Source organism: Sebastes umbrosus, chromosome 1 (assembly GCF_015220745.1).
Source record: "Sebastes umbrosus isolate fSebUmb1 chromosome 1, fSebUmb1.pri, whole genome shotgun sequence".
Taxonomy (NCBI): domain Eukaryota; kingdom Metazoa; phylum Chordata; class Actinopteri; order Perciformes; family Sebastidae; genus Sebastes; species Sebastes umbrosus.
The window spans coordinates 27,974,716-27,990,804 of record NC_051269.1 but is presented as its reverse complement, the minus strand read 5'-3'; the positions used below and the strand labels follow the sequence as shown (position 1 = coordinate 27,990,804).

At 40.3% G+C, this 16,089-nt stretch overlaps 1 protein-coding gene and 1 long non-coding RNA gene across 4 annotated transcripts; both read left to right on the top strand.

Annotated features, from left to right (window-relative positions):
* Positions 1 to 476: 476 nt before the first annotated feature.
* Positions 477 to 14,009, top strand: b4galnt1b (beta-1,4-N-acetyl-galactosaminyl transferase 1b). 3 transcript variants are annotated; one of them, XM_037786751.1, is made up of 12 exons: positions 477 to 723; positions 4,370 to 4,471; positions 6,389 to 6,598; positions 6,712 to 6,888; positions 7,611 to 7,717; positions 8,092 to 8,129; positions 8,214 to 8,394; positions 10,855 to 10,947; positions 11,061 to 11,248; positions 11,328 to 11,468; positions 11,547 to 11,784; positions 13,390 to 14,009. In XM_037786751.1, the coding sequence occupies exons 2-12, from the start codon at positions 4,407 to 4,409 to the stop codon at positions 13,605 to 13,607; spliced, it is 1,656 nt and encodes a 551-aa protein (XP_037642679.1). In that variant the 5' UTR covers positions 477 to 723; positions 4,370 to 4,406; the 3' UTR covers positions 13,608 to 14,009. The 3 variants fall into 3 exon arrangements, with proteins under 3 accessions (XP_037642679.1, XP_037642687.1, XP_037642694.1); XM_037786759.1 differs by having other exon boundaries at positions 479 to 723; positions 6,382 to 6,598; XM_037786766.1 differs by lacking the exon at positions 477 to 723 and having other exon boundaries at positions 4,394 to 4,466; positions 6,382 to 6,598.
* A 380-nt stretch (positions 14,010 to 14,389) lies between these two features.
* On the top strand, positions 14,390 to 15,887 carry LOC119486315. Its single transcript, XR_005206507.1, has 2 exons — positions 14,390 to 15,258; positions 15,299 to 15,887. It is a non-coding gene; the product is annotated as an uncharacterized LOC119486315 (long non-coding RNA).
* The last annotated feature ends 202 nt before the right edge of the window (positions 15,888 to 16,089 follow it).

Below are 16,089 nucleotides of genomic sequence, written 5' to 3'. Positions count from 1 at the left end.
GGACTAACCTGGTTAAATAAAGGTTAAATAAATGTTAAATAATTTTTTTTAATTTTTTTTTTTAAGTGTTGTATAGCTACTTGTGTCAAAATTAATAATTTCCATAATATAGCCAGAATGGAGGCAGACTGTCAAAAACACACATATCTGCAAAGACCCTGCACACCCCACCCATCTACACACACATGCACATTATTGTTGCTTTATGTTTATGAAGCTAGGTCTATTTGTTGGAACATATTTATGCATAATATAGCCAGAATGGAGGCAGACTGTCAAAAACACACACATACCTGCACACCCACCCATCTACACACACACACACACACACACATGCACATTATTTTTGCTTTACGTTTATGAAGCCAGGTCTAGTTGTTGGAACATGTTTGCATAATAGCATGCATGACTTGTATGTGCTATAATATGTTGCATATGGGAGCTCCATGCTGCTGCTGCTGCTCTGCTGATTGACCGCTGTGTTGAGGCGCGGTGCTGCTGCTGCTGCTGCTGCTGCAGGAGGAGCGTCCGTCCGTCCGCTGCCTGCAGAGCAGAGCAGAGCAGAGCTGTGATGTGCGGCCGCCTTATTTGTCTCCTGGCTGCTCCATTTTTCCACATCTAATCCCATTTGCAAAAACCACAGAGGAGACACATTCTTTAAGAAGGGCGACCTCCATGCAGGCGGTGGAGGAGGTGAAACACTGTGTGAGTCTTTGAACTGAGGTGAGCTCCCTCTCCTTATGATTTGACTATAATAATAATAATAATAATAATAATAATAGGCTTATTTGTGTGTCTTCTGCGCGTTATTTGTGTCAGCTCTGGGTAACGGTTTCTCTCCACCAGGCAAAAACATGAGGTGAAAAGAGAAAAGACAGGCGGGGACCATTTCGGAGCCAAATAATTATGCGATAAAAAAAAGGCCTGAATGCAATAGACTGTCGTTTTGCAGGAGATGTGATTCAGCATGTAAGGAATGTAGGCCTAATCGAAAGACACATCAAGCTTTCAGCTTCAGTTTTTTTTTCCCCCTGCGACAGTATAGGCCAATCTGATCGTATAGGCTATTTATTCGCTAGACAGATTCCTTTGGCATTTTTCTTCTGTTTAAGGACAGTAAGGAGAGGTGATGCAGAATAAAAATGCGGTAATTTAATATTCAGGATGTGAATGAGACAACAAATCTGTCACGCGCACTTTGGGAGGGACCCACAGATCTCTCTTTCTGTCTGTCTGCATGTCTACAGCTCCTTATACCTCCTCATAAGGGCTTGTTTTTAGGCTATAGAGTATAGTGATTGGCCTCTGGACATTTCCTCATCATGACCTCAGATCATCTCTCACTTCTCTGTTATCTACTGTATTATGTCCAAGGATGGTTCCATCATCATCATGCACAATATGAATCCATAAGCAGGCAGGGCTGTAGCACAATGCCACTATAAGGACTGTGGGTTGGATTATCACACTGTTGAGAATTTCCCAGTAAAATAACAGTAAAGAACTGGCAGCAGGGTTGCCTTTATGTTATTGTAAAATTAACATTATTATACTGTCGCTGAAATCTACAGCTTTGAAAAATACAGTTTGAACTGTTTTTTTTATTAATTTCACAGTATTTTACAGTTAATTTACTGTTTAAAGATACATTATATAAAGCTGTTTTTCACCTTTATGTTACATTATCTTACTGATTTGTTTTAATGCACTATTTATTTTTTACATACATTTTAATAAACATTATTTTTTGCCTAGATGAATAGACTTAGCAGGTTACAGACATAGGAATAGTCACACTAAATACAATTAAAGGCACTTGTTAGGAAAAAGGCTATAATAGACTTGTTGACACTTTTCCCAAAATGTTTGTCTATAGCTGGCTACAAGCACAGAATGCAAACCAGAACAACATGTGAGTGAAGAACAATAAAGCTAATTCACTGATTTTACAATCATGTACAATGGACAAGCCTCACATGTGCAGATCAGGTCCCAGAATTAAAAAAATACTGCATGAAACTGTTACTGATGATACTTTAGACAGTTGATCAGCAGTAAAGTGATGTTTTTTAAGAATGCATTATAGTTCAGTTAAAAAACGGCCTATGAGCGTAATCTAACAGGTTTTCTTTTGTATTAACAGTAAAGCACTGTTTTTAGCAATAACAGGTTAATACTGTTGAAATCCTGCTGTAAATTAACAGCATTGTTTACAGTGTAGGTTTGTTTTTAGGTTCATTACAAACAGCAGCACAACTACTAGGCTATACAGTATTATAGTGATTGGCCTGTGGACATTTCCTCATGACCTCAGATCATCTGTCACCTCTCTATCTACTGTATTATGTCTAAGGATGGTTCCACCATCATCATGCACAATATTAATCCATAAGCAGGCAGGGCTGTAGCACAATGCCACTATAAGGACTGTGGGTTGAATTAGCAAGTTCAACAGAACACACTTAAAAAAGACTGACGATTATAGCTTCATATTCTTCCTGTTCCGCTTTGGTTTGTAAATGGACTGTTTCCTCTCCCCTCCCCACAAACACACACACACAGCATTAACACAGAAGCAGTTTTTAAAGCTAGTCACATGTCAAAGATCATTTTTGGAACAGTAATACAAAGCAGCACTTTACTATGGACATAAATGCACTTTTCTCTGCTGCTAAACACGACTGCAAATTGGGTGTATGACTGCAAATTGTGCGAAATTGTGTCTGAAACGTTTACTTATTTTATTTTTAGGTATTGTTAATTTTAATACTTATTTATTCTATCCTTTTTAATGCACTGACGGGAGCTGGGAGAAACAATATTTAGTTTCCTTCTTCTGTGTATGCAAATACTCAGTGAAATGACAATCAAGTGAATCTTGAATCTTGTATTATAGCCTGAGCTGATCAATAACTGGATATTATCATCTGATCTCAGAGATATGATTATATCCTGCTACCTCAGCACACAGCACTTTATATATATTTATTTAACCTTGATTCAATCCTACATTCACGCTCCTTTTTAATGTATAGCTTCTATTGGTGTATTGTGGATGTGATATAATGTTTTAATGTACTCTTTTAATAGAAGTTTTTGCACATGCGAACCAAAGACAAATTTCTGCCTTTTGTACACGAAAAGCAGACAATAAAGTATTTTCTATTCTATTTCTATTCTATCATGTTATCTTCTTAAAGCAATCAGTTATTAAATAATAATAATAATAAGGGCGGCAGTAGCTCAGTCTGTAGGGACTTGGCTTGGGTTGCCGGTTCAAGTCCTCGCATGGACCAAGTACGGACTGTGTACTGGTAGCTGGAGAGGTGCCAGTTCACCTCCTGGGCACTGCCAGGGTGCCCTTGAGCAAGGCACCAGACCCACAAACTGCTCCCCGGGTAGCTATATAGTGGCTCACTGCTCCCAATACTAGGATGGGTTAAATGCAGAGAGTACATTTCACTGTGTGCTGTGTACAAAAAACAATGTGTGACTTACATTAGCTTTTGGCCACTAAATTGTTGTTAAAATCTGCATTTTTGAAGAGTTCTGTGAAACATAATTGTGTGGTTTTACTTATATTTCATGCTGTGAAATGTATTAGTCTATACTGTGACATGCAGATGACAAGCGAAAGAATTCTGGACCAGTAACTTGGTAAAAAAAAATCTTAAAAATTTACAGGGATTCCAATTCAAGTGTAAACAACTGTAATGCAGCAACAAATTGGTCAAAACTTAAACAGGAATTAAAATTCCAGTCTATAATGTGTTTAGTATATAAACATTGAATTCAATTGAATAGATCGGCCCCATTGTCACCGATACCCGATCCAGCTATTTGAGTCAGTATCGGCCCGATAACAAATATCGGTGTCGTTTTGGAGAGAAATCATGTGCAAATGTCTAAATGTCACTCTCTTTTGAGTCTGTGAAGGAAGTGACACTAGTGACTTTGGTAAATATGAGTTATATATCTATAATGTATCCCGCATCACTAATAGAGGTTTTTAGAAGGAGCACTTTGAGATTTCCTTTGAGAGATGTTTAAGTGCAGGGGTCCACAACAGCCCAGCTGATTGGCTGCTCAACAGTCCTATCTTATTGATTTTTTTCTATCTTGCCACCATAAAGCTAAATTGGTCACCCCCCCCAAACCCTGCAGGATCTCCCCTGGGGGCTGTAAGACCACGGCAAGCAGCTGGTGAGGCACCATATGGATGCTCCACTATGGTTTTATGTGATGATGCAATTGCTTCGTGCAGTTTCGCACACAATTTGTACGTCTTTTGGAGCTAGTCTGTGATGTTGTAATGCTTTTTTTACCCTATATTTTATGATTCATTTGGCTTATTTCTTTTTGCTTCCAGATGGGGAAGGTGTTAACTCATTTCTGTGACTATCTACATGGTTTCTGGAGATGCAGGTGCCTACAGAGGATGCCCTTTCACTGACTGGATAGAGGCAGTTGGGTAAATGTTCTTACTTATTAATCACACATTCAGGGCTGGGAATGGAGAGAAGAGAAGTTAAAGAATGTGCTAATTGGGTATAAGAGATTTTAATTCCACAAACCATAAGGTGTTTGCCGTAACTTGTAGCCACAAACAGCAATTCCACATCGACAGGTACAAGAGGATTTCTGTATGTACAGAGCGTTATGTCATGTTTATGTCACACCAAAACAAACAGGAGTATCTATTGAAAGGTCGTAATAAAGGCATCCCTTTCCTTTATTCCTTTAACATCTTTTCATAGCTGAAAAAGAGAAAATTTCAATGTGGTGGCCATATGAATTGGCTGAAATGTTTGACTCCTCTTGGCTCACTGAACAGGAAAAGAGTTCAAAAGTTACAGACCCAAACAGTTAAAACTGTGGACAGATGGTGGTGTTTGAGAAGTTTAAAGAAAGAAAATATCTTCAGACATTTGGCGGTGATTTGGTCAGATTAGATCATCAGTAATATCTCATTAACATTCAGAACAGAAACAGAGTGTTTGTTCACCACAGCTGGAAGGTACGTGTTCTGGCAAGTGTGTGAAAAGGGAAACATCTGCACTCAATAGATGTAGCGGACACAAAGAGACGAGAGGAGAGAACTTCTAGATGTATTTGTTCATTAACTATCACTGCAAAATGGTAACTCTAGTTTTACACATGCTGAGCTAGCTGCTCTGAAACTTCATTCTGCTAACTAACCCATAGTGCCAAACTATGTATTTTATCCCTGGTTGTATGAATATCACTGGTACTCCTGCCGGTGCAAAACCAGTCTTTTAAATGTGGTGAGCACAGTTAAACAACAGTTTAGAAACCATATTGCTGATTGTTGCCGCATTTTAGATGCCAGAACGTTTTACGACACCACACAGAGCAGCACTGGAATGTCAGATAAACATCTAGAGTGCAGTTTTTTATTTAATTAATGCATCTCCATCCATTTCCTTTCCCAGCACTAAGTGGCTCCACGATAAATGTAACCACATGGCATCTGAAGAATTCTCCGCAGCTCTGGAGACAGAGTTTTTCATTCTGTCTTACATACTGTTCACATTTATGATTGGGACAACATCCAGTCTGTCCTTTTTCTGTTTCCCCCGACAGTGTTTTTATGTGCTGAGCTGCGGTGGATAGTAACACAGAAAACTGACTGGAACTTTGGAAGTTGTCCACTTTGGCTAACTGAGACTGCTGAAGTTTCATATTAGCTTACGGTTGCTAACACGAACATTAACTAACGTTATGTGTTTGTTTACCTGGTGAATTTGTGACTTTTCCCTGATTGTAATAGTGCTGCTACCAAGTCATTAGTCATCTGTCAATTGCCACCATAGCTATATAGCTATAGCTGTCTGTCTAGTTTACAGAGATTATTCCCACCCTGAGTGTGACGTAAGAGCAAAATAGCCACCGTGTGACTATGGTCAAAGAACGTATATTGCCAAGAAGTGAAAGTCAATTGTTCATTACATTGCAACATTAGCGGCCAGCAGCAAAGCTACACTTACTCCATTTTGGACTGAATGAGGCACCAGTAAAACATCCGCCTAAAAAGTGCCGTATAACAGTAAAACTAAATTATTTCTAATTTCTAATCTATTGTCATATTCTACAGAAATGGCCAGAGTTGAACAATAAAATATTATAGATATAATAAGCATTTTCAGTCTAAAACGGCGACAGCGGCTGTTGTCAAAAAAACACTGTAGTTTTGTCTCTTTGCTTCTATACTCTTTGATATGGTCCATGTGGACCCCAGGAAGATTAGCTGGTTACTATGGCACAAACTAATGTGGAACCGTAATAAAATCAAATAAAATTAAATTAAATAAAATTAAACCAGTAGGCCTACGTCTTTCAACATACATATGTCTTCGTCAGGTTTCAGGATGCGCTCCCTGAGAAAGACGGTGTTGCTGGCCATCCTGGCGTCTGTGGTGCTGGTGCTGGCCCTCCTCCATTCATGGCCCACTCGGGCTTACACCACAGTGGATGTGTGGCAGCGGCCAATTGTGGAAAGGCATCTGGAGGAGAGGCTCCCAGAACTAGACCACCGATTAGGCAACATCCCCTTTCACGTGAGGGACAGTGTGGCAAGGTAATTCATTTTTTAACCTGTTAATTTATTCCATCTATAAACTCTTCAGCACAACAGAGCTGCAGCTAAAACCTGATTTCCTCACATGCATGTGTCTCCAATGATCCATCCAGCTTGTTGGCACGCAATGGATGCGTGTGTGAGGGTGAGAGTGGAGGAGTGAACCTGCCCTTCGCCCAACTCTTGTTCCCGCGGGTGTCAGCTCACCCGCTGCACACCGCCTTCGAGGCCTCCGAGCTGGAAGAAATGAAGAAGAGACGGGCCAAAGAGTACCAGAGTTTCCAGAAGAGGTAAGCAGCAGCGCCGTAAAAAAGAGATGTCAAGTATCGTTGAAGAGCAGGATGCACTTCCAATATGGTGCCCTCTAGTCTGCCCTTCCAGTGAAGAAAACATGATAAAGTACCCTCTAGATTTCCCTTCCAGTGAAGAAAACATGCTAAAGTGCCCTCTAGGGTGCCCTTCCAGTGGAGAAAACATAATAAAGTGCTCTTCAGGGTGCCCTTCCAGTGGAGAAAACATAATAAAGTGCTCTTCAGGGTGCCCTTCCAGTGGAGAAATCATGATAAAGTGCCCTCTAGGGTGCCCTTCCAGTGGAGAAAACATAATAAAGTGCTCCTCAGGGTGCCCTTCCAGTGGGGAAAACATGCTAAAGTGCAATCTAGGGTGCCCTTCCAGTGGAGAAAATATGATAAAGTGCACACACAAGAACACAACAGCAATTAACAGATCAAAATTGAAAAATCACATTACTCCTCTTCTTTCTTCCCTAGACTAGCTCCCTTGATACCTAAAATATTTTTTTCAGCCAAGAACAAAGTCACAAGGTGACCAGGTGTTTTATTTATAGCTGCTACAGAACTATCTGCTGTTTGTGTTTTAAAAGAGCAAAAAACATCCTCACTGGATTTAAGTGTATTTGTCCATTTATCCTCTTCCTGTCTATGCTTGTGGATGCATGTCATGTGTAGGTTGCAGTATGCATCTTCCTGATGTGGATCTTTTCCCCCTTCAGGTCACAGACAACTGCAGATCTTCTCATCATTGCAGAGGCTAACAATCCCTTACAGTATCCAACACAGGGGGTGGAGGTACGGCCCATGAGAACAATCATCATCCCAGGTGAGACTTCAGATAGAGTCAAGACTTATTTGTTAAATTAGATTGCTGTCCAACAATTGGTAGCACAGTGTTTCTGTATCAGATTAGATTATTTAATTTATTTAATTCAATTGTACGAAAAGCACACTAGATTTCACTTATCTGTATGACATAATGAGCATTTGTGTTTAGTACAAATAATCAGGAAACGGAGAGCAAATACCAACAAAAATGTCAGTGGGTAATGTAAAATTAGCAGACTGTCTGAAGGAAAGGTGAGCAGCATGCTAACTCTTTAGAAAGTATATACTTATTTTTATTTCTGCTGACAGGAAGTGGATTAAATTTGTCCCAATGTGCTGTGGCAACTCAGTCTGTCATTGTTATGCTTTCAGGCTTGGCCTTACACGACCTTCCCAGAGACCACTACTCAGTAAGTCTTTCAGTCTTTTACTTTTACATATTTTATATATCTGCTGTGCTTTTATCCCTACATTTTCTTTCCATCTTGCTGCAGATAAACATCACTGCCACGATGGGAACGCTGAACGTGGCAGCAGAGGCGGACGGAGTGAAAATCAAAGGTGATGGCGAGATGCACATGACTCTGTCGAGCAGCCTCCTGCCGAACCTGAACCGACAGCTGCAGTTTGTCACCTACACGAACACGCTGTTCCACCCCAGCACAGCTGACACAGGTGAGGCCTCAAACTAAAATCAACTGTTCTTTGTCTCATTATCTCTCTGGACTTTCTTATTCTTCATTTTTAAAATGTTATGGGGGATTATTGGGCAACCTCCGGGTCTGAGAAGTGAAGCCAATGCTGAAGTGCCTTAAACTCTCATTCTTTCTAATATCCAGCAGGGGGCGACTCCTCTGGTTGCAAAAAGAAGTCTGATTGTATAGAAGTCTATGAGTAAATGAGCCTACTTCTCACTTGATTTATTACCTCAGTAAACATTGTAAACATGAGTTTATGGTCTCAATCGCTAGTTTCAAGTCTTCTTCAATACAGCATGATGTTCATTTAGTAAATTATGGTCCCATTTAGAGTCAAATAGACCATAAAGCAGGATGTGCTTTAGGGCGTGGCTACCTTGTAACTGACAGGTCGCTACAACGGAGTTGTCTGGTCCGGGAGTTGTCGTTGTTTCCATTTTACAACTTTAATCCTTTCACAGTGTGTTTTCAGTTCATGAAAGTTAATTATAACTTTTTTGGTCACCTAAAAATGTCTTATTCAGCATTTGGTTGTACTTAGCTCCTCCCTCTCGTGTCACTTCTGGTTGCAAAAGACCAAGATGGCGATGGCCAAAATGCCGAACTCGAGCTTCAAAACGGCTGTTCACAAACCAATGGGTGACATCACAGGGAGTACGTCCAATATACAGTCTATGTGGAGGTCTCTGGAGAAAAACCTTATCTTACCCAACCCATTTTCAGTGTTTTTTTCATGTAATCAAGTGCTATGTGCTCTGTAATCGTGATTCGATTTAAAACAATAGTTTGACATTTTCGGAAACATGCTTATTCACTTTCTGGCAGACTTAGATGAGAAAGTTGATACCATTTTCATGTCCGAATAGTAAATATAAAGCTACAGCCAGCAGCTGGTTAGCTTAGCTTAGCATAAAGACTGTAAACAGGGGGAAACAGCTAGCCTGGCTCTGTCCAAAGATAACAAAATCCACCTTCCAGCACATCTAAAGCTCACTACTTAATGTATAAGCTTATTTAATCAACTCTATCAGCCTTCATTAAATCACTGAAATAATCCTGCTTCCTCAACTGCATTTGGTTTTGTTCCTGTTCCTGCTCCGTGACATACATTTTCTCATCGAACTCTCTGCCAGAAAGTGAATCCGCATATTTCCCAAAATGTCAAACTTTAAAGGGATTGTTTGTAACTTCTTACAAGTATAAATCTACTAGGTCGGTTTCCCATGCGCACACTCGCATGTGTAGCTACGCTGTTCCAACTCTCTGTACCATCAGACTTCAACACAAACTACACACAAGCACCAGAACCTCAAAGTTGTATCTAGTGAAGCCCGTCTTGCAAAACAGTGTCGGCGGCGGTCAAAGTACGCGGGGGAGACCGTTTCGTTGGTCTCAAGGACCGGAGTCTCTGCTGTACTCTGCTCCTCTGCCTGCTTGCCTTCACTCACACAACGCGCTCTATCTCGCTCCACCTCACGTGCATGCGCGCACACTACACACTGCAGAAGACTTCGTAGCTCTGAGAATATCTAGTGAATTTACAGTGGACGTTTGTGCAGAAATAAATGCTGCAGCTCCTCCAGACCAACAGAGGTTTTCCGTGTCTTGTGTCTCGTCTCCGACCAGATGCCGGTGTCTCCCCTGTTCACTCCGGCTGCGGTCGGAGCCAATAACATTTCTCTTCCTGCTTCAGCCCAAGAGAGACTGAGGTGGGAAAAGCCAGCACTAGCATCAGCAGTGATTCATGGAGAGACCTTTGTCTGGTCTGCTAACATTACTGCCAAGCTGCTGAAATATAGAGTGATGTTGTGGTTTTAGCTGACGTGTGTCGCCTCACTGTTTTGACCGATGCTCGTTCATGTCTATTTAGAGCGAGCAAGAGCGAGCCAGACGCTGACTTTCGTTGACTTAACAGCCACAGGTGTTGCTGTTAACAAGCATTTCTGAAAGTTACAAACAGTCCCTTTAAATATTTAACTTAACTATCTATCTTGAACTTCTATCTCCTAAAAGAAAACTGGTATTTTGTTGTTCTGGTATTCTTCTTTTTTTCCTTTTCATGGCGCCACACCTGCTGTCAGTCACCACATAGAAATAACAATGCAGACAAGAGGAAATGTTTGCAGAGATTTATTCCTTTTTGTGGAGCTGGGCAGCCAGTCAGGAGGCAGTCTATTAATACAGCCTGTTTGTTTTGCTTCAATAGATTGTCAACAGGGGACAAAGCCTTAAGACCAGAGACCACAATTACCTCTGAATTATCTGTCAATCTGTCACCATCACATGACAGGAGTTGACTTTAGTGTTAATCTTTTGTTGATAGTACAGATGACGTTCAGTACTTGTAGATGCTTTACATCAACAGCCGTGGAGCCATCAGTTAGATCCTATTGCACTAATAAAATGTATTAAAAGTAGTTTTTGTTGTGTCTTTTAGTGCAGTTTGAGACAGAGGGGCATCAAGCCAGCTTCAGTATCAAGATTCGTCACGGTGTAACACCCAAACTGTACAACACAGGATCCAACGGAGGTGAAACACTATTATCAAACCACTGAACTTTATATTTATGAAATATCATCATTTGTTAAAGAGAAAAAAAGCAAACTTTCCTCTAATGGATGTTCGATCTTCCTTCTCTGCAGAGTACAACGTCAGTGCCCTCGTTACCATAGCTACGAAGACTTTCCTGCGTTATGATAAGCTCCAAGATCTTATCGACAGCGTGAGGAGATACTATCCCACCATCACCATAGTGATCGCTGATGACAGCGAAAACCCCAAGACCATTTCTGGGCCTTACATCGAACATTACATCATGCCTTTTGGAAAGGTAGGGGAAGTGAGAGACACACACTAACGTCTTTTAATTTGACATCTTTGGTATTCAAGCTCTGCGTCGTGTGTCACAGGGTTGGTTTGCTGGACGAAACCTGGCCGTCTCTCAGGTGACCACGAAGTACGTGCTGTGGGTGGACGACGACTTCATCTTCACAGCCAGCACCAAGCTGGAGAAGCTGGTGGATGTTTTAGAGAGAACCACTCTGGATCTGGTGAGGGAGAAACCATTTGTTTTAAATGACAGCGAGGTGTTTTCGCTGTCGGTGACGTCACTGTGTGTGTGTGTCCAGGTGGGTGGTGCAGTGCGGGAGGCCACAGGTTACACCGCCACCTACAGACAGACCATCTCCATTGAGTCAGGGGAGGAGGACGGCGACTGTTTACACATGAGGAGAGGATTTCATCACGTCATCCAAGGCTTCCCCAACTGTGTTGTGACTGACGGGGTCATCAACTTCTTCCTGGCTCGCACCGACAAAGTCCAGCAGGTCGGCTTTGACCCGCGCCTCGCCAGGGTCGCTCACCTTGGTGAGTATAGCGTAATAATTATTTTCATATCAAACATACAGTTAAGAGCACCAATTTAAAAAAATCACCAAATTTATTTAAAAAAAAAAAGAATATAAATTTCAGATAGAGCTCGAGCAGCAGGGTATGAAAAACATATTAATGTGTTGAGTGTAAGACTGGAGTTAAAGAAAGAAGCAGTAGCTGTGTATGTAAAATAAATTTCATACTGGTACTTTGTATTAAGAGGAAATTAAATTAAGTGTGTAAAATACATTTCTGTTTTGTTGTGTTGCTTTCATATATCCAGCTGTTTGCAGATCCCTGAATTATCTTGTGAATTTATGTTGAGGCCATAGTTTCCGTCAAAAACATATATATAAAAAAAATAACATCAAGCAAATGAATCATGCAAACCAACATATTTATTTCATAATATGATTTTTATTGTTTCCTTCACAGACAGAAAAAAAGGCAGTCAAGTGTGTTTCACAGAAGAATATTCACAAAAAATATACATAAATAAATAAATACAATTAAATAAATAAATACTAAAAACACAAAAACAGCAGGGACAAACAAAATAAAAAATTTGAAAGATACATTAACGTTAGAAAAAAAAAACACAACAGAAGAGACGGAAACTAATCTCAAAAATAATCTTTGATTATATTTAATTTATTTGATTATTCAGGGTGTGCCTTCTGAATACTCAAAACCCAGTGAGAAAGTGGTTTGAAATTAGGGCACACTTAATGTTTACTTGGCCCATACAAGAGTTAAAGAGAAATAAATAACGTTTTCCATCAAAAGGATGGTCTGGAGTACGCTGCACCGATGGAAATCCATTAGACTCAGCTGTGTAATCATCAACCCACGCTTTACAATGAAGTGTTTTAGTCATTCATGTTTTAAAGATTCATATCTCATTATTGAGATAGTATCACATACCAAGATAATTGTTGCAAAGAAATTATACTGTGAAATTTTCTAATCAGCTCAAATGGACACATCATTGCTCTGCTATAATTAAATTAAATGCACGTATTAAATATAATGTAATTCAATTTCAGTTTAGTCCCCCAATATCCATTTTCCCACTTCTCCCCCGTTAGCTTTCAGGTTGTTAAAATCCACTTATTTCCCCCCGTCTTCATGTTTTTATGGCTGTACCATCACATCAAATGGAAATATTCTAGATGTATTGTACACTTTTTTATTTCATATTCAAATCTGGTATGTTTGGAAACTTTCCTCATGAAACTTTTAGAGTTTATTTATTTACCAGGGACAGTGCACATTAATCAACATTTCAGTTTCTACCTCAATGTAAATGTGCCAGAGTTAGCTAGAGAGCTCATTTTCGTCTGTAGTCCTTGGGCAGGTTATTACAAATTAGAAATATTATCAAAACAATGCTTCAGCAAGTACTACAGTACAACACAGTACAGCACAATACAATACGATATGATACAACACCATAAATACATTACAAAAGTAGCAGATATGTAAAACTATTTTAATGACTGGTCCACTGAGAGAGGATTAAGAAGTGAATCAAATTAATTTTAGATTAAAATACGTTTTGAATGTATTTGAATCATTTAGTTTGCATCTATTTTGCAGAGTTTTTCATCGACGGCCTAGGATCTCTCCACGTGGGCTCTTGTGATGATGTCATCGTCAACCATGCCACCAAAATCAAACTCCCCTGGGTCAGCCAGTCAGAGAGCGACAAGACGTACGCCAAGTTCCGCTACCCGCCGGCCTCCTCCGACGCCACACACACGAAAAACGGCCTCCTGTTCTTCAAGAACCGATTCCAGTGTTTGACTCATAATTAGCTCCTCTCCTCTTGATCCTGAGGGTTCCTCTGCTCCTCCTGAGTTGCCAAAGAAGTTCTCTTCCACCATGTCCCGTCAGATAAGATCTCACACACACACTTTGGTTGGCCTTTTCTTGAAAACGAGAGGTTTCAGGCGCCATCGGAGCAGTTTTAGCATGTTCATTCTGTCAGTGCTAAAAAGTCCTCACACACAGTAAATAACCTGAAGCCAGATATGAAAGCCCAGGCTCTCTTAGTACAGAATCAGCTGTAGTAAAAAAGATATCATTGTTTATGCAGACCCAATTAAAGCTTCAGTAGGCAACCATTTTTTGGCATCATTGGGCAAAAATTCCATAATAACCTTTCAGCATATTGTAATTCAAGTGTTCTGAGAGAAAACTAGACTTCTGCACCTCATCATGGCTCTGTTTTCAGGCTTTAAAAAATCTAGCCCGTGACGGGAGACTTTGGCCAATCACAGGTCATTTCAGAGAGAGAGAGCGTTCCTATTGGCTGTGCTCTGGCTGGTGGGCGGTGCTTGGTATTTCCTCAACTGATCTCAACATGGCTGCCGGGTCACAAACTTTCTCATTTTACAGCTAAACAGTACACTACAAGATGTTTCTGAAAACATTTGAGGTGAGAAATAGTCATTACAGTAACAGAATATTGATTCACATTTGATCAGCGCTGCCTAGTTTGACCGTTTGATTGGAGTTTGCGAGTGATTGACAGCTACTCAGAGACGGCAGGCTCCGGCTCAGCTCTGATTGGTTGTTTGTGAAATCTTGCAGATGCCATTAGGAGCACCGGAGGACACAGAGGCACATGATTTTTTTTCAGATTACCTGTCTCATGCACTGTCAGGATATAGTGACCGTTTTATAAAAATAACTTTTTTTAATCATATTTGCTCCAACCTCGCCTACATCAGCATTAAATCCCAGCATCATCTTGATTAATTCAAATCATATCTGGCTTTACATCCTCGAGTTGATACAGATACCCAACAGGTAGCAGCTTCACAATCTGATTCACTTCATTGTCATTCTAAGCTAATGTGAGCAGAGGTACATGTGTCCTCCTTCAATTTGCACTATCCAAAAAAAGGACTAAGCTTGGAAAAGCAATAGTGGTGCCTGAGGAAGAGGACACTTCCCAGAAGGTGACAATCCTGTAGACACACAGCATACTGTAGGAATCCTTTCCACCAACGCCACATGAAGAAGACATTCAGATTAACTTTTCCACCTGGGGTTCCTGCGCTCCGGGATTGATCGACTGGTCGTGCCAAAGGTTTGGCAGCTGGCTTTTTATCTCTTTGTGTTATGGTTTTGCTACCACCCCATTACCCAGAATCCTATGTGAGCGATTAATCACGTCTGAGGAGGAGAAACTTTCAGTCCCATCACACGCTGATGTATGACAGTGAGAGTGATTGCATCTTTACATGCTGCCTAAAAGAAAACGTTGAATGAACCAAAGTGCATGTTTATTTTTCCTCATTATGAGAGAAGACAGGAGGAAAACAACGAGCACATTGAGACAGGATCGATGATGAATTAACATCTTGAAAGACAGAATGAGTCGTCAGAGCATGAGAGGAAAACTGAGTCAGGCAAAGTCAATGAGACAAGGTGACACAAGGTGAGACGAGGTGACACAAGGTGAGACGAAGTGAGACGAGGCGAGACGAAGTGAGACGAGGCGAGACGTGAAGAAGAGAGGCTTGGAAATCCTGTTTTTATATCGACTTAAGACACACATGCCTGAAGTGATGACGTTGTTGTTTTATACCATGGCCTTTAGACAACGCCCTTGTGTCACTCTTTGTTTCCTAATGAGTCACATTAGTTTAAGTTATTTGTTTAGCAAAGAGGTGCCAGAGATTTATCAGCTGATGTTTTTTTTGTTTTGTTTTTAAATCTCAAGAAGAATATTTTAAAACTATTTTGTGTGATGTTTCTGTCCGTTATGGATTTTTCTTTTGTGACGTTAGCTCTGTGGACAGGAGTCAGATTAATGAAACTTCATCAGTGACAGTATTATGAAAGGCTTTTGTGTAATTGTGTGTTCAGAAATTTGTCTCATTTTAGGATTTGTAACCGTCGACAGATCTAGAGCTGAGCTGAAAACCTTTTTTTTTTTTTTTTTTTTTACAGTGATATTTATTGTGTTAAAACAGAAATTAACTTGCCTGCTTCACCCCACTGGTGTGAGTCGTCTGGTCACGGCATTATGAGCATTTCTTTATTTATTTCAAATGTTGACATATTAAAATGTCTGTGGAAACGCCTCTCTTTCATCGCCCTCATTGAAAGTCACAGTCTACATTATAAGTCTTCTTCAAGGCATCCCTGTCCAGCTCCAAAAGTGTGAGTCACTTATTATAACACAAACATCTATTTAACCTTTTAATAGCCATTTCATTGCAGTGAGACCATTTTTTTTAAACTTGACCTCACTGTATAAAATGACCTGTGGTGACCTCTAGGATA